Source organism: Nicotiana tabacum, chromosome 20 (genome assembly GCF_000715075.1).
Source record: "Nicotiana tabacum cultivar K326 chromosome 20, ASM71507v2, whole genome shotgun sequence".
NCBI classification, from domain to species: Eukaryota; Viridiplantae; Streptophyta; class Magnoliopsida; order Solanales; family Solanaceae; genus Nicotiana; species Nicotiana tabacum.
Genome location: NC_134099.1, coordinates 95,547,675 through 95,566,280, shown reverse-complemented (window position 1 = coordinate 95,566,280; position 18,606 = coordinate 95,547,675). Strand labels below are relative to the sequence as shown.

The window sequence follows — 18,606 nt, the reverse complement described above, 5'->3', positions numbered from 1 at the left end:
AATTCTATAACATTTGTCCCTGGTGTGTCCTGGCTTTTTACAATAGTCATAAAACATCCGAGACTTAGCAGATAGATAGTTTGATTTGTTTGAATTGTATGGGTTTATCTCAGTACTGCCTCCTCTCTGGTTGTAATTGGTCCTGAACTAGGCATTGCCAGGTCCATTTGCACTCAGTGAAGTGGACTTCATAACTAATTTGTTATTTGGTCTGACTTCTCTCTATTTTTCTTCTTGGATAAGGATAGAGAAAGCCTGTGCTATGCTGGGCAACAAATTCATCATCAATATACTGTCTCTCACAACTATATAAACTTCATTCAGGCCCATTAGGAGCTGAATTAGTCTTCGATCATGCTCAGCTTTATGCATGTATGCCTTTACACCATAAGTGCATTGGTAATTGCATTGTGCATGTGCATTCAAAGTGTTCAATTCCTTCCAAAGTCGTTTCATTTTCGTATAATACATTGTGATGTACAAAGCTCCTTGACTAAGGTCACTGATTTTCTTTTGCAGCTGATAAAGCTTCGCTTCATTAGTCTGATCATACTTGTCTTCTAACTCTTGCCATAACTCCTTAGCGTCGTTGACATATTGTATACTATCAACTAGATCCTTTGAGAGTGAATTTAGAATCCATGATGTAACCATATCATCGCAACGAGCCCACTGATCATAGGTCGCTTCATTAGTGTTAGGTTTCTTACACTTACCTGTGATGAATACGACTTTGTTCTTTACTGACAAAGCCCTAAGGACTCCTCTTCTCTAGGATTTATATCCAGTTCCGTCAAAAAACAACAGGAACTAGCATTGTTCTGGCACTCTCCGATGGGTGCATATACAGTGGGTTAGTCGAATCCAAATTATCAGCTATACTTTGGGTTTCCTTGTCTCCAGCCATCGATTGAAGTGGATTGTTAGAAGATCGGAGCAGTTGATTACTCAGTTTGAAGAAATTAAATGAAATTTTTCAGAAACCCTTCCGTCAGGGTGTGAGCTCGTACTTTTCGATTTTAAGGATCGAGAAGAGAAATTGCTAAAATTGAGGAAGATTTATGTTGAGAAATTAGAGTTAAGTTCTGATACCATGTCTAAATTGAAGCTAACATGACAGACCAACCTCCATTGTTGGTTGTCCTCAAGCTTCCATAGAGAGAGAAGGTGAAGGTTCGAGAGAAGAAGAAATTGGGAAGATTTTCTGTGTATTTTTATTTCATCCGCTAACTTCAGTATATATACATGTTCATAGAAAAGCAAAACTATTAACAACTAATTACCAAACTACCCTTGTAACTAACTAATCTCAACTAACTAATAAATACAATACACCAATATACTACAATTCAATAATCCCAATACATCAATTAGTTATATTGATAAAACAAAGTCTGCATTCATTTTATCCTGATATGAATAGTAATGCTAACTTATTGATCAATTTAACAACAAAATAATTAAATTCTAGAATTACATATCAAATTGAACTGATCGATCTATTTTATTTATTTTTTTGGAAAATATCTGATTAATAAGTAGAACCCTTTTGGAAATTACTAGGCATACTATAAATTTCAAGCTTCAAAAAAATTAAAGATGTTATGAAACAATAAAAGAAGAAGAGGAGTATTGGAAAGAAAAATAGAGAGAGAATTCTTATTGATTTTGAGATTATTTACAATGGAATAAAACCCTTTATTTATAGGGAGAGGGTGACTTAGCCACGAAGTAATAAACCCTAGAGTCTCTTTAAATATGGACATTCACCATAAATAAAATTCTATTTATAACACTCCCCCTTGAATGTCTATTCAACAGATAATGTGCCTTGTTAAAACCTTAACTAAAATAAAACCCAGTGGTAAAAAAATTCTAGAGAAGGTAAAGAGTACACATATCTAACAATACGCCTTTTGGTTGCCTCATTAAAAACCTTGCAAGGAAAACCCAGTGGGACAAAACCTTGTAAGGAAAAAAGAGTGCAACGCGCATTAACTCCCTCTGATGAGAGCATCAATTCACATCTTTAAGCATTTGCATTCCAATCTTGTACACCATCTTCAGAAGATCTTTGGTAGAGATTTGATAAACAAATCAACATATTAACTTGAACGAATTTGTTTCACCTTGAAATCATCATCCCTAATAGATGTATTATCTTCATATGATCTTGTTGGAATCGTCAGTTCAATATCTTCACATAGAGGTAAAACTCTTACTATCATATTATCATGCTTATAGTTATAGCAAGATACATTTGTGCACAAATTGCACTAAGGAAGTGGTACTTCAAGATCAAGAATTGTATATGCTTCAAGCAACTTAAATCCTTCATGGATTGTCATATAAGTTAAGTCATATAAGCCATATAATAGACTTTAGATGCATATCAAGTTTTCGTGTCATGCTAGACAAATAAGATATCGAAAACTGATTGCACATACCATTGACTTTATACTTTCAAGTATTTGAACAACATAGATAAAATTATATGTCTTTCATATGAAACCAATTCTATTCGAATTGTGTCTCTTCCATTTGGCCAATATTTTTGTGTATGTAGGCGACAAACTTAAGATCCTCATCTATATTTAGCTCTATCATAAACTTAATCTCAGCCTCATTTTCTTACTTGCATGTTCTTGTTTGACTGTTTTATTGACCTTTAGGGTTTAAGTTGTTGTAATTAAAGTGGCATATTAATTTAGTTTCGATCTTTATAGTTTACTTGTTTCATTTGTTTACCCTTGTTTTGTGTGTTTGAAGTTTTTAAGTGTCAAGAGCATGTTGAAATTCTAATCGCTTTCCCCATCTTTTTCTTTGTTAATATCATATGTTCTTTCTTGGTATCTGACTTAATTTTTATTTCAAAAATTAAGTGTTGCCTCATTCTCTATTTGGTTTTTATTTCTAATTTGCCGTTTGTTTAGTCGTGTGTTAGTTTGCTCGAGTAATGTAATTGAGTGTTAATTTTGTCGTGTTGATCACCTCTGTTAGTATACCAACTAATAGCTTGGCCAGTTTGTTGTTTTGATCATGATGAATCAGTTGAATTAATTGATGTAATTGTTGCTTATTTTCTATAAATTAGCTATTTGATTATGGTTCATGTCACGACCCGGATTTCCCACCCTCGGGAGTCGTGATGGCGCCTACTCGTGAAAGCTAGGCAAGTCGCGTAATATAGAATCCCTAACTCTTTTATTTAGCCTTTTTAACAATTTAAACTAACATGTGACTAACAGTGAAATATTAACGATAAATAAATACAAATGGAAGATTTAATCTGGTAAATTAACCATAAACAATACAATAATACCAACATACGTCTCTACCCAGAATCCGGTGTCACAATATCATGGACTGTCTACGAATTACTACATACAAATATCTGAAAGAAAAGTACAATCTATCTCGGAAGCAAATGAAAACAGAATACATATAAAGATAGAAGAGAACGCGGGGCCTGCAGATGCCTGCAGGACTACCTCGGGATCTCTGGCTGGACTGAAGGCAGCCACCCAATGCTACGGTCCAAAAGTTGCCGCTCTGGGATCTGCACATAGTGCAGAGTGTAGTATCAGCACAATCGACCCCATGTGCTAGTAAGTGCCTGGCCTAACCCCGGCGAGGTAGTGACGAGGCTATGACCAGACTACCAAATAAACATGTGTAGTTATATAATATGCAACGAAAAATAAAACAGGAATAAACAAGTAAAGATAGGAGGGGGTACATGCTTTGGGGGAATATCAGTACCAACAGTAAGTTAAGAGAAAAGCATAAGAACAATTTAGAATTTTACAGCCAAACAATAAGGAACTCGTAACTAATCTATGATCACTTCGTATTATCAATTGTTGCGGCGCGCAACCCGATCCCAAAACATAATAACTTTGTTGCGGCGTGCAACCCGATCCCAAAACATAATAACTCTGTTGCGATGTGCAGCCCGATCCATATCATTTATTATTGTTGCGGCATGCAACCCGATCCCATTATATTATTGTTGCGGCGTGCAATCCTATCCAAATATAATATTGTTGCGGCGTGCAACCCGATCTAAATATAATATTGTTGCGGCGTGCAACCCAATCCAAATATAATATTGTTACGGCATGCAACCCGATCCACATATAATATTGTTGCGGCATGCAACCCAATCCACATATAATATTGTTGCGGCGTACAACCCGATCCAAATATAATATTGTTGCGGCGTGCAACCCGATCCCAATATACAATTTAACACCATTCACAATGGAGCCCCGACAAGGGAACAATAAGGGAACAACAAAATCCCGACAAATGAATCAATAACCACATATTAGAATCAAGTAACAACAGAAAATCAGTAAATAAACATAAAGGACAACATAACTCAATTATCTACAAGATTCAGGAAAATCAAGGATAAGTGCACCGGATCACCCTTCGTGCTTTAACACTCCTTACCAAAACAATACTTACAAAAAATAAAGGCCAGGAAATAAATGATGTCACAATAAAATCCCGGCAAGGGAACAACAGTACAACAATCGAATCCCGGCGAGGGAACAACATAAAAAATCCTCTTCTCTTTTCCTTTTTACATTTACCTTACAACTCACTTCACCACTTGAGCCAATGCTCTATAAGGTTCAATTTCCAATTATACTTCCATAATTCATTTTACAACTTGAGCCAACGCTCTTCAATATTCAAATTCCAATATTACTTCCACGAGCCTTGCTCAATGTCACACCTCCTTTTTTACCTACACTCCCGGAAGGGTGTAAAGAAGTTTTTCCAATTAAAGGACAATCGAAATGGGATCATATTATTAAAAGATTCAGAGTCGCCACTTGGGATATTTATGGTGTCCCAAGTCACCGGTTTAAAATCCCGAATCGAGGAAAGGTTGACTCTGTAATACAGTCCGCGGACCAAAAATCCGGGTAAGGAATTCTGTTAACCCGGGAGAAGGTGTTAGGCATTCCCGAGTTCCGTGGTTCTACCATGGTCGCTCAACTGTCATATTTGGATTAACTATCTAATTTTAAATAATTATGAACCTATGTGCAAATTTTAACTTTTAACCGCTATTAATTAATTTTAAAGAAGATTGAACATCGTTTAAAACGTGCCTTTAGATCGCGCCACATGAAATGCACCCGCAATCCTAAACACATTTTAGTTAACGTTTTAAGATTTGAATTTAGGTCACATAAATGCGCACCCGAGTTTAGGAAAGTAATTATTAGAATAACGCGCCTAAAGCGACTACGCATTTGCAATTTTGCGAGGTCCATGAAAAGTTTGCTAAATGGCATGCCTCGATTTCTAGAGGATTAAGTTAATTAAGTGAGGGCCACGCATTTTGAGATTTTGTTTGGCATGGCACACCCCGATTTATTCTAGCCCCAAAAGGTTTCTAAACTAACTCATGAGTGCCATAAACTATTTACATTATCTAATATGGCGCGCCTCAAATCAAGGAGAGCTTAATTAACTTCAACAAAATATAATTCGGAACCTTTGTTTGCGCAAATGCCACTACGAAGAAAATCGGGCTCACAGATCGAATCCCGCCCCAGAGAATAGACGGGCGAAAAGGGCAGTCTAAGTTACTTGGAACCTTTCATTCAATTAGGCTAACGTTAGGCCCAATCATGGGGATCAAACAATTTGGTACAAAAGTTAATTAATCCCAAATCAATCGAAACTATCTGAAACAAAGCTTGAAGTAACATTTTTTCTTACTCTTGGATTTTAACTATATGGACATGAACTGATTAGACAGAATTCTGGATGCTAATTTCTCACAATTCAGGCCAAATCTGCTGTGGAAAAGTGAATCCAACAACAACAATTAAACACGTTGCTGGGCTCAAAACATAAGCCTAGATAGCATTGGCACACTGTTCTTCTTTGCACATAGCCCAGAATCCAAGGCTTAGTGAACTCAAACCTTGTAAGATCAAGGCTGAAGATCAAGACTCGATATCGAGTCTATTCCAATCAACAAACTACCATTTGCAACAACAATAAACCTGTTAACCCTCATCCCTACACAGTAATTGGGACACAAAACAGTTTCAAAGGCTACTAAAAACACATGCTCGACTTCAGCTACCCAAATATTCATGTTTGAATTCAATTCTAAGCTAAATTCGCAAACAAACTTGAACTTAAACTCACTTAACTCTTTCTCAATATTGACAGTAACGAAATCTAGGAAATTAGCACCATTCACTTGAATCAAAAGAAGAAGAAAAATCAACACCCCAAACTCTTAAGGAGCACAGGTTCATTTTTACAGCATACCAATGACATAATATAATCGAGCTACCATGCATAATACAGAGTCTATTGCAGAACATTTAAAGACATAGAAGAAGCCAATGAAAGGAAATTCAACAACTTGTATTTAGTCAGGCTTCAGCTCGAAGTACATGTTCCTAATCACTTGTTGACAATGGTTTGGAAGATACCTAGTAACAAGCAACAAAACAAAAGGAGAAACTGAGTTGAAATCAGAACAGAAACAACAAAAATCGACAGCAGCAACAACACAGCCCAATTTCAGCAAATGAAACAAGAAAAATTGATTTACAATCCAATGGAATAGTAACCAGGCAACGGAACTCAACCCAGAACTTTCAAAAACCAGATTTAAACCATTTTTATCTCAGAGAGTCAGAAAATGTTTCAGTATTTGAAAATTTTCAAAGACCAAAACCGGGAATTCAATGGAACAATGTTTTCTTTGATTTTCAATCGACTCTGATTTTCTGTATTTTTCTATCTATATCTTTTTTTTGAGAGTCAAGTTAGGATGCTTTTATAGGTAAGGCACTAGGGCAGCCTCAAAGAGTTCAAAGTTGCACTTAAAACCTTCTGAAATTTTCATTTTAGCTTAGAAATCCCTAGTGTAAACCTCAAAATTTCAAAATAGCCCCCACCCCAGCTTCTAGGAAGCTTCCTAGTTCAGTTATATAAGATTCCCCTACCTATATTCTCCAATTTACCCCCTAAGCATCCTGTTTTTACTTCAGACAACCTGGCCAAAACATGGGCCAAGTTGACCCAGGTTCATTTAGTGGGTCTGAGTCTACCAATCATGGGCTAGACCTTTTCTTTTGAGCCCAATTTGACTCGAGGTTTCACAGAAGAACTCGAAGAAAGAGAGACAGAAGAAGAAAAAAACAATACAAGGGGGAAGGGGACTAAACCGAGTCACAGACTCTTTGTCCTAACAATTTCAGGGGCCCAAGTAGCACGGGTAAACCAATTAAACTAATCTTCAAGTTCAGAAACACTAATTAACTTAAGACGAAAAACATGCAAAAGAATTGGAATATCGGAGAAACAAAGAAGAAAAGAGAAATAAAAATCAAAACATGCACAACAGGAACATAGGGAGATGGTAAAGAACTCACATGAAAATCAAACTCAGAAGTTGAAAACAAATAACCCGGCCCGTAAAAAATGCGAAAACTTCAAATCTTCAGAATTTCCCGGTCAAGTTTGACATTAATCATGTGTTCTTGTCAAGAACACATGAATAACGTCGAACTAGACCCAAATCCCACTAAGATCTTGAATTTGAGTTGGTTTGGAATTTTAGGGCTTGAACTAGATTCAAGATTCGACGAGCTGGGCTACGATTTGAGGGAAATTAATCAGGGATTTGGAATGAGGGGGGCTTGGTGGTCATGGGGTGTTATTCTGGCGGTGAACAGAGGTGGCGCCGCCGGGCTAAAGCGGCGGGAATATGAGGGCGGCGCTAGGGTTTCTTAGGGTGGTCTGTGAGAGGAGTGAGGGAGATGATAGACGGGGTTTGGGGGGAGGGGGTAGTGAGATTAGGACACTTAAATATTAAGCCCTCCCCACTTCCCCATCGTTGGATTAGAACAACTCGACGATCCAGATCTTTCTTTCACGAAACGACGTCGTTTAGGTTGGGAGGTGGGGACCGGGCATTAGGGGCAGGTTTTGGGCCGGGTTTCAAATCACTAAATAACATCAACAACTATGAATTTAGCATCAAAATCATGAAATTTTCTTAAGAACTTAAAATTTCCAATTTTCTCAAAAACGATCCGATTCATGTCGTTTCAAGTCCGTTTCTTACCAAATTTCACAGACTTACCTTAAATCACATATAAGACTTGTACCGGGCGCCAGAACCAAAATACGGGCCCGATACCATCAAGTTTTAATCACAATTCATTTCTAAATCTCATAAATAATTTCAGAAAATAATTTTCTTTAAAAAATCATTTCTCGGGCTTGGGACCTCGGAATTTGATTCTGGGCATACACCCAAGTCCTATATTTGTCTACGGACCCTCCGGGACCGTCGAATTACGGGTCTGGGTCCGTTTACCCAAAATGTTGACCGAAGTCAACTTAATTCATTTTATAGTCAAAATTTATCATTTTTCACATATTGGCTTTCCGGTTACGCACCCGGACTATGAACGCAAATCGAGGTGAGACAAAAAGAGGTTTTTAAGGCCTCAAAATGCAGAATTTATTTTTAAAACAAGTGATAACCCACATTCTCCACCTCTAAAACAACCGTTCATCCTCGAACGGACAAAAGAAGAAAGTACCTAAGTCGGGGAAAAGATGGGGACAACGACTCTGCATATCGGACTCGGACTCCCAGCTCGATGCCTCAGCAAGCTGACCTCTCATCTGAACACGAACAGAAGGAAAACTCTTTGATCTCAATTAACGAACCTGTCAGTCTAGAATAGCTACCGGCTCCTCCTCATAAGACAAGTCCTTGTCCAATTGGATAGTGCTGAAATCTAACACGTGGAATGGATCGCCGTGATATTTCCGAAGCATGGACACATGAAACACTGGATGCACAGCTGATAGCTTGGTGGCAATGCAAGTATGTAAGCCACCCCTCTCACTCGATCAAGAATCTCAAACGGGCCAATGAACCTAGGTCTAAGCTTGCCCTTCTTCCCAAATCTCATTACGCCCTTCATAGGCGACACTCGAAGCAATACCCGCTCACCGACCATGAAAGCCAAATCTCGAACCTTGCGGTTGGTATAACTCTTTTGCCTGTACTGAGCTGTACGAAACCTATCCTGAATAATCCTGACCTTGTCCAAGGCATTCTAAACCAGATTCATACCCAATAACCGAGCCTCTCCCGGCTCAAACCATCCAACTAACGACAGATACCGCATGCCATACATAGCCTCATAAGGAGCCATCTGGATACTCGATTGGTAGCTGTTGTTGTATGCAAACTCTGCTAAAGGCAAAAACTGATCTCATGAGCCTCCAAAGTCAATGACCCAAGCTCGGAGCATATCCTCCAAAATTTGAATGGTCCGCTCGGACTGCCCATCCGTCTGAGGATGAAACGATGTGCTCAACTCAACCCGTTTGCCCAATTCTCGCTGAACTGCTCTCCAGAAATGGGAGGTAAACTGCGTACCTTGATCCAAAATGATAGACTCGGGCACACCATGAATTCGAACAATCCCCCGGATATAGATCTCAGCTAACCTCTCGGAAGAATAGAAGACTGCCACATAAATGAAATGTGCTGACTTGGCCAGCCTATCAACAATAACCCACACTGCGTCGAACTTCCTCTGAGTCCAACAATGAAGTCCATAGTGATACGCTCCCACTTCCACTCAGGAATCTCAATCTTCTGGAACAAACCTTCGGGCCTCTGATGCTCGTACTTAACCTGCTGACAATTCAAACACCGAGCCACATATGCAACAATGTCCTTCTTTATTCTCCACAACCAGTAATGCTACCGCAAATCTTGATACATCTTAGTGGTACCCGGATGAATAGAGTACCGGGAGCTATGGGCCTCATCTAAAATCAACTCTCGGAGTCCATCCACATTAGGCACATAAACTCGACCGTGTAATCTCAGAACTCCATCATTGCCTAAAGTAAACTGCTTGGCACCTCCATGCTGCACCGTGTCTCTGAGGACACACAAATAGGGATCATCATACTGCTGATCACGGATACGCTCCAATAAAGAAGAACGAGCGACTGTGCAAGCTAACACACGACTGGGCTCAGAAACATCCAACCACACGAACTGATTGGCCAAAGCTTGAACATCCAAAGCAAGCGATATCTCACCGACTGGAATATAAGTAAGACTGCTCATACTGGTTGACTTCCTACTCAAGGCATCGGCCACCACATTGGCCTTTCCCAGATGATATAAGATGGTGACATCATAGTCCTTTAATAGCTCCAACCACCTTCTCTACCTCAAATTTAGCTCCTTATGCTTGAACAAATACTGCAAACTCTTGTGATCCGTGAATACCTCACATGTCACGCCATACAGATAATGCCTCCAAATCTTCAACGCATGGACAATGGCTGCAAACTCCAAATCATGAACTAGATAGTTCTTCTCATGAATCTTCAACTGCCGTGAAGCATAGGCAATGACCTTGCCATCCTGCATCAACACTGCACCAAGCCCAATACGAGATGCATCACAATAAACTATATATGGCCCTGAACCTGTGGGCAAAACCAATACTGGTGCCGTAGTCAGAGCTGTCTTGAGCTTCTGAAAGCTCACCTCACACTCGTCCGGCCATCTGAACTAGGCACCCTTCTGGGTCAACCTGGTCATCGGGGCTGCGATAGATGAAAACCCCTCTACAAGCCGACGATAGTAGCCTGCCAATCCCAAGAACCTCCGGATCTCTGTAGTTGATGCTAGTCTAGGCCAGTTCTTGACCGCCTCAATCTTCTTCGGATCAACCTGAATACCCTCTACTGCTACAACATGGCCTAGGACTGCAATTGGACTTAACTAGAACTCACACTTCAAAAATCTGGCATACAACTGACTATCCTCAGAGTCTAAAGAACCATTCTAAGATGCTGCTCGTACTCTTCCCGACTGCGGGAATAGATCAAAATATCATTAATGAAGACTATCACGAACGAATCCAAGTAAGGCCTGAACACTCGGTTCATCAAATCCATAAAAGTTGTTGGGGCATTTGTCAACCCGAATGACATCACCAAGAACTCATAATGCCCATACCGAGTGTACAAAGCTATCTTAGGGACATCAGATGCCCTAATCCTCAACTGACGGTAGCAAGATCTCAAGTCAATCTTCGAAAATACCTTGGCACCCTGAAGCTGATCAAACAAATCATCAATCCTCGGCAATAGATACTTATTATTGATTGTAACCTTGTTCAATTGCCGATAATCCATACACATTCTCATCAATTCGTCATTCTTCTTAACAAACAACACCGACGCACCCTAAGGCGAAGCACTAGGTCTAATGAAACCCTTTTTTAAGAGAGCCTTGAAACTGCTCCTTCAACTCTTTCAACTTAGGCGGGACCATACGATACAGCGGGATAGAAATGGGTTGAGTGCCCGGAGCCAAATCAGTGCAAAAGTCAATATCTCCTTCGGGTGGCATACCCGACAGGTTTGAGGGGAATACCTTAGTAAACTCACGAACAATGGTCATAGAATCAATAGAAGGAATCTCAGTACTAGAATTACGTACATAGGCCAAATAGGCCCAACACCCCTTCTCGACCATATGCCGAGCCTTCATATATGAGATAACACTACGGGTAGAATGACCAGGAGTCCCTCTCCACTCTAAACGAGGTAGACCCGGCAATCCTAAGGTCACAGTCTTGTCATGACAGTCCAAGATAGCATGGTAAGGTGATAACCAGTCCATCCCCAATATGATATCAAAACCAACCATGTCCAAAAGTAACAAATCTACACGGGCCTCAAGACCCCCGATCACAACTATACATGAGCGATGGACTCGATCTACCATGATAGAATCACCCACCGGTGTAGACACATATACAGGGACACTCAAGGAATCACTAGGCATGACCAGATACGGCGCAAAATAAGATGACACATAAGAGTATGTAGATCCTGGATCAAATAAAATCGAAGCATCTCTACTACAAACCAGAACAGTACATGTACCTCCACCTCTAATACCTCAACCTCCACCTCTAGTACCTCTGCCTCCACCTCTAATAACTAAGCGGGCTGAACGAGTCCCTCAATGAGCCTTCTCACTCTCCCTCTCAGTTGAAGTATAAGAAGAACATGACTAGTCAAATCATTAAGCCTGGTCTTGTACTGAGTAATAGTCATAGAACTCTGTTGGAGACGCTCAAACTGCCTTGGGTAGATCTCTCTCTGAGTGACAGGACGAAACTTCTCTAGAAATAGCTGAGAAACTGATCCCAAGTCAAAGCTGATGACCTAACTAGTCTAGCCAAACAATAATCTCTCCAACAAGTCTTGGCAGGTCCAGACAAGCGAAAAGTAGCAACGACGGCCCCATTGGTCTCCACTATCTCCATGTTCTTGAGAACCTCATGACAACTGTCTAGATAATCCTGGGGTCCGTCAAAAGATGCACCGCTGAAAGTGGTAGTAAAGAGCTTGGTGAAACCTATCCAACCTCCTCAAAGCCTCCGAAGATGTAGCTAATCTAACACCGGTTTGTGCTGCTGTTTGGCTGAAGAAGCGGTACGTGACCTCGCCATTCGCGAAAGGACAAAAGTAGAGGTTTTAATTTAGCATTGAGAGAATAAAATCACACAACAGGAAATAATAGATGTGAAGTTTTTCCCTAACTTTGTAGCCTCTAGGGGATAAATACAGACGTCTCCGTACCAATCCCTCAGACTCTACTAAGCTTGTCTGTAAATTGTGAGACCTATGTAACCTAGAGCTCTGATATCACAATCCGAATTTTCCATCCTCGGGAGTCGCGATGACGCCTACTCATGAAAGCTAGGCAAACCGCGTAATATAGAATCCCTAACTCTTTTATTTAGCCTTTTTAACAATTTAAACTAACATATGATTAACAGTGAAATATTAACGATAAATAAATACAAGTGAAAGACTTAATCTGGTAAATTAACCATAAACAATACAATAGTGCCAACATACGTCTCTGCCCGGAATTCAGTGTCACAATATCACGGATTGTCTACGAATTACTACATACAAATATCTGAAAGGAAAGTACAATCTATCTCAAAAGCAAATGAAAACAGAATACATACAAAAAATAGAAGAGAACGTCGGGCCTGCGGATGCCTGCAGGACTACCTTGGGATCTCTGGCTGGACTGAAGGCAGCCACCCAATGCTACGGTCCAAAAGCTACCGCTTTGGGATCTGCACATAGTGCAGAGTGTAGTATCAACATAACCGACCCCATGTGCTGGTAAGTGCCTGGCCTAACCCCGGCGAGGTAGTGACGAGGCTAGTACCAGACTACCAAATAAACCTGTACAGTTATATAATATGCAACGAAAAATAAAAGAGGAATAAACAAGAAAAGATGGGAGGGGGTACATGCTGTAGGGGAATATCAGTACCAACAGTAAGTTAAGAGAAAACCATAAGAACAATTTAGAATTTTACAGCCAAACAATAAGGAACTCATAACCAATCTATGAACACTTCGTATTACCAATTGTTGCAGTGCGCAACCCGATCCCAAAACATAATAACTTTGTTGTGGCGTGCAACCCGATCCATATCATTTATCACTATTGCGACGTGCAACCCGATCCCATTATATTATTGTTGCGACGTGCAACCCGATCCAAATATAATATTGTTGCGGCGTGCAACCCGATCTAAATATAATATTGTTGCGGCGTACAGCCCAATCCAAATATAATATTGTTGCGGCATGCAACCCGATCCACATATAATATTGTTGCGGCATGCAACCCGATCCCAATATACAATTTAACACCAATCACAATGGAGCCCCGACAAGGGAACAATAAAGAACAACAAAATCCCGGCAAGGGAATCAACAACCACATAATAGAATCAAGTAACAACAGTACAATAAATAAACGTAAAGGACAACATAACTCAATTATCTGCAAGATTCAGTAAAATCAAGGACAAGTGCATGACATCACCCTTCGTGCTTTAACACTCTCTTACCAAAAAAATACTCACAAGAAATAAAGGCAAGGAAATAAATGAAGTAACAGTAAAATTATGGAAAGGGAACAATAGTACAACAATCGAATCCCGGCAAGGGAACAACATCAAAAATCCTCTTCTGTTTTCCTTTTCACATTTACCACACAACTCACTTCACCACTTGAGCCAACGCTCTATAGGGTTCAATTGCCAATTATACTTTCACAATTCATTTTACAATTTGAGCCAATGCTCTTCAATATTCAAATTCCAATATTACTTCCACGAGCCTTGCTCAACAATAGATATCCTCACAAAAGGCATGATCAATACAAACGAAGTCATATTAATCATAGTATAAGACTCACGGGTATGCTTGACACCAACATATAGATACTCGTCACCATGCCTATACATCGTACTCAACAAATAACACATAGTAAATAGGATGCAACTCCTAATCCCTTAAGCTAAGGTTAGACCAAACACTTACCTCGATGCCACGAACACTATTCAAGCCTCTACTATCGCTTTACCTCATGATTCCACCACCAATTCGCTCGTATCTAGCCACAAGTTACTTGATTACATCAATAAACGCTAAATGAATCAATTCTAATGCATGAAAATGAGTTTTCTAAAGTTTTACCCAAAAAGTCAAAAATTGCCTCCGGGCCCACACGGTCAAAACCCGAGGTTCGAACCAAAACCCGATTACCCATTCCCCCATGAACCCAAATATATAATTTATTTTGAAATCGAACCTCAAATCGAGGTCCAAATCCCCAATTTTTGAAAAACCTAGGTTCTACCCAAAACACTCAATTTCCCCCATGAAAATCATTGATTTTGAGTTGAAAACATGTGAAATGATGTTAATGATTAAATAAAATGAGTTAAAATTGACTTACAATCGATTTGGAAGAAGAATTGTCTTTGAAAAATCGCCCAAGAGTGTTTTGATTTTGAAAGAGTGTGAAAAATGGGAGATTTTCGGTTAAGTTATAAAATTGCAGGTTGCAGATATGAGAATTGCGACCAGGGTTCGCAATTGCGAACCCCGACCTCTGCTATGTTCGCATTTGCGAATGGATTCTCGCATTTGCGAGTTGGGAAATGCGAACAAAGGATTGCATTTGCGATAACTGGCCCAAAAGGGGCGTATCACATTTGCGAAGGAAATATTGCATTTGCAAGGAAGAGCTGGCCTGGGTTGTTTCGCATTGCGACTCAGCCTTCGCATTTGCGAGCCAATGCGAAGCCTGCAGGCCTGATCACACCAGCTAAAAACCTGCAATTCTCCAAGTCCAAAATCCACCCCTGGCCTATCCAAAACTCACCCGAGCCCTCGGGGCTCCAAACCAAATATGCACAGCAACCTAAAAATATCATACAGACTCGCTCGTGCATTCAAATCACTAAAATAACATCAACAACTATGAATTTAGCATCAAAATCATAAAATTTTCTTAAGAACTTCAAATTTCCAATTTTCTAAAAAATGATCCGATTCATGTCGTTTCAAGTCTGTTTCTTACCAAATTTTACAAACTTACCTTAAATCACATAAAAGACATGTACCGAGTGCTATAACCAAAATACGGGTCCGATACCATCAAGTTTTAATCACAATTCATTTCCAAATCTCATAAATAATTTCAGAAAATAATTTTCTTTAAAAAATTATTTCTCGGGCTTGGGACCTCGGAATTCGATTCCGGGCATATACCCAAGTCTCATATTTTCCTATGGACCCTCTAGGGCTGTCAAATTACGGGTCCGGATCCGTTTACCCAAAATGTTGACCGAAGTCAACTTAATTCATTTTATTATCAAAATTTATCATTTTTCACAGATTTTCACATATTGGCTTTCCGGCTATGCGCCCGGACTGCGAACGCAAATCGAGGTGAGACAGAAAGAGGTTTTTAAGGCCCCAAAACGTAGAATTTACTTTTAAAACAAGTGATGACACAGTTCATTGATTAGTTAATAAGTATTTTGCAAATCATGTTAGTCTTTGTGGGGCTCTTATCTGTTAAAGTTGGTAAAGTATAGTCTTTTAGTTGTTTAGCTATTTGATTTTGAATTGAGCAGAAAGAGTGAGGAAGGGGTAATAGAGGTATAATCAATTAAACGTACATAGTAGTTTATTTGTACTATTTAAACCATGCTAAGAGTACAACTACTCTTTTGTGTCTGAATTCAGTGAAAAGGACTGTCCTTTCTCCTATTTGGACAATCCTTGGAAAGGTTTTTGGTGAGAAAAAATAAGTCTTTTAGACGGATTTTTGGTCAAAAATCTGTCTAGGAGCTTGCTTTTCCAACATTAAAGGTGTTTAACCAAAAATCTGAGTCCTTGGTCAAAGCTAAAAGAAAAATTCGGGTTATTGATAATCAGGAGATGAAAAATAAAATACTTTTGAGAACAATGGTAGAGGGTAAATAGATAAGTATTTCAGTGTATTCTCAATAGTATATCGTGTCCTTACAAATGATGATACTTCTTCCTTTTATAGATCATTCTAGGTAAAGGAATAAAGCATCAGTTTTAATGACATAATCATGAGCAATAAATGACATTAAATAAACCGTTATACAATCATTCCTATTAAATACCAACTTTATAACGTATCAGACATTTAATAATGAATTTGGACTCCTTTCTGTCATCTGATCCTTGCTTTTAATGCCTTCTAATCCGTTGACTGTAAATAATTTAAATTGGTACGAGACTCGTATCTATACATCGTCTCGTGCCTATTTAAATTCTTCTTCCCGTGGCTGTTTTCACCGTGTTTTCACCGTGCCTCTTAGTCAATTGCTGTTCTTTGACCATTCAACTAATCCACGTGTCATGCCACATCATTTTTAATATAAATTCAGTTTTTTCCCAATACAGATAGTCCCCCCACTTTCCATTTTTTTTATCAATTAAATAATTGGGAAGTGGATCTTCATGTAAAAAGAACTTTTGCCACAATTAATGCTCATGACAGTACTAACGTCTCAGCAGTCTTTTCCATTTAATGTTCTGTCCATGTGTCATTTTATAATTGATTCTGCTATTCATACCCTTCTTCGAGACTTCTTCAATCTCACTATTTACGAAGTGACAGCTGCCTTTATTATAGGCTTTTCATCATTATACTTTAAAATTTGACGGTTCCCATTTTACACATACTTTGTCTTCCTTTGTCTTCTTCACAAATTTTCAGCACATACTTTCTTCTTAACAATGTCTTCTTCAAACCCTAACCGTAAAAAAGTTCCAATTCTAGATCAGTTCCCCAACGCCCCTGTTAGACACAGAAGAGGCAGAGGAAGTAAGCCTCGAACAGGGTTAGAATCTACGCGAGGCGGTTCATCTGGTTCTTCTTCAAGGAGTTTTATCCCAAAAGCCCCTTCTTCTAAAAGTAGGGAAATTCTTGATACTTCTCAAGAACCCTCAGTTGATGATATAGTTCCCGGCGATTTGTCTTTTGAAAGTGACAAAACGTCTCTTCAAAAACAAATTAAAAATTTAGAAAGAGCCGATACTTACCCAACATTAGTAACTGAGCTTACAATCCCCACCATAAGAAAAGATTGTAATTGGAAGGATAGTATTCGAATGTCAATTCCTTCCCCAAATCAAAGAATTTCCTCTTTTAGAAATGGGTATTCTTCTATTTACACTTACCCCTTCACTTTAGGTTTTAATCCTCCAATTGACCCAGTTATTCTCGATTTTTGTCGTTTCTTTACCATTTGTTTGGCCCAAATTGGTCCATTGGTGTGGAGAACAGTGGATTGTTTGAGATATTTATCATCCAAGGCCAATGTCAATTTCACCTTTTCTCATCTCATTCATCTATACCATCCCAACTTAATACGCCATGGGGTTTTCACCTTAACTGCAAGGAGCAAAAAAGTTTTGGTAAACCCTAAGGATGACAGAGATCGTGGATGGTATATCCGTTACGTTGCTGTCCGTACAGTGGATTTGATTGGCGAAACAAATATTCCCTTTCCTGAGAAGTGGAATTTTGAACGTAAGTTTCCTCTTATTTACCGTACCTACTTTTGAGAATTTCAAAAGAGTGTTGTTTTTAACCTCGCCCCTTCTTGTTTTTTTGTAGCAACCATGGGAGATGTGGAACCTATTCCCAACTTTCGTGGTTGGGTAGACTCACTTTTGAAGATTGCTACTAGGGAGCAGAGAACTTGGAAATCAATTTCTTCTTTACATGGCTGGAAAGTCAAAACACATGGTATCCACCCTTTTAAAATTTTTGTTTTACATGTTAAGCACTTTTTCCTCAACTTTAATCATGTATATCCATTCTTTAATCAGGATTTGGCATTAGAGGAATGACAGCTGAAGTAGCTATGGCCATTCGCATGTCTGCGAATGCTGCTCTGGATTTAGATAAGGTTCGAGCCTTGCTGCCTAAAAGAAAAGCTACAAAGGAAGGTTTTGAAGAAGAAGATGAGGGTACCTCCCTAATTACCAGGCCAAGGGCCATGAGACGAATAATCAATGATGATGAAATTGAAAACACTCATGCTCGTACCTCCGCCACCGAGCCTGTTTTGATTCAATCTGATGAGGATGCCGAACCAAGATATAACAATGAATCAA

General features: G+C 39.2%; 1 protein-coding gene and 1 long non-coding RNA gene across 2 annotated transcripts; one reads left to right on the top strand and one right to left on the bottom strand.

Moving 5' to 3' along the window:
- Positions 1–222: 222 nt before the first annotated feature.
- Positions 223–654, bottom strand: LOC107781450 (uncharacterized). The gene has a single exon (XM_016602149.1). The coding sequence runs from the start codon at positions 652–654 to the stop codon at positions 223–225; it is 432 nt and encodes a 143-aa protein (XP_016457635.1).
- A 17,273-nt stretch (positions 655–17,927) lies between these two features.
- Positions 17,928–18,399, top strand: LOC142174164 (uncharacterized). The gene is made up of 3 exons (XR_012703512.1): positions 17,928–18,016; positions 18,104–18,235; positions 18,319–18,399. It is a non-coding gene; the product is annotated as an uncharacterized LOC142174164 (long non-coding RNA).
- The last annotated feature ends 207 nt before the right edge of the window (positions 18,400–18,606 follow it).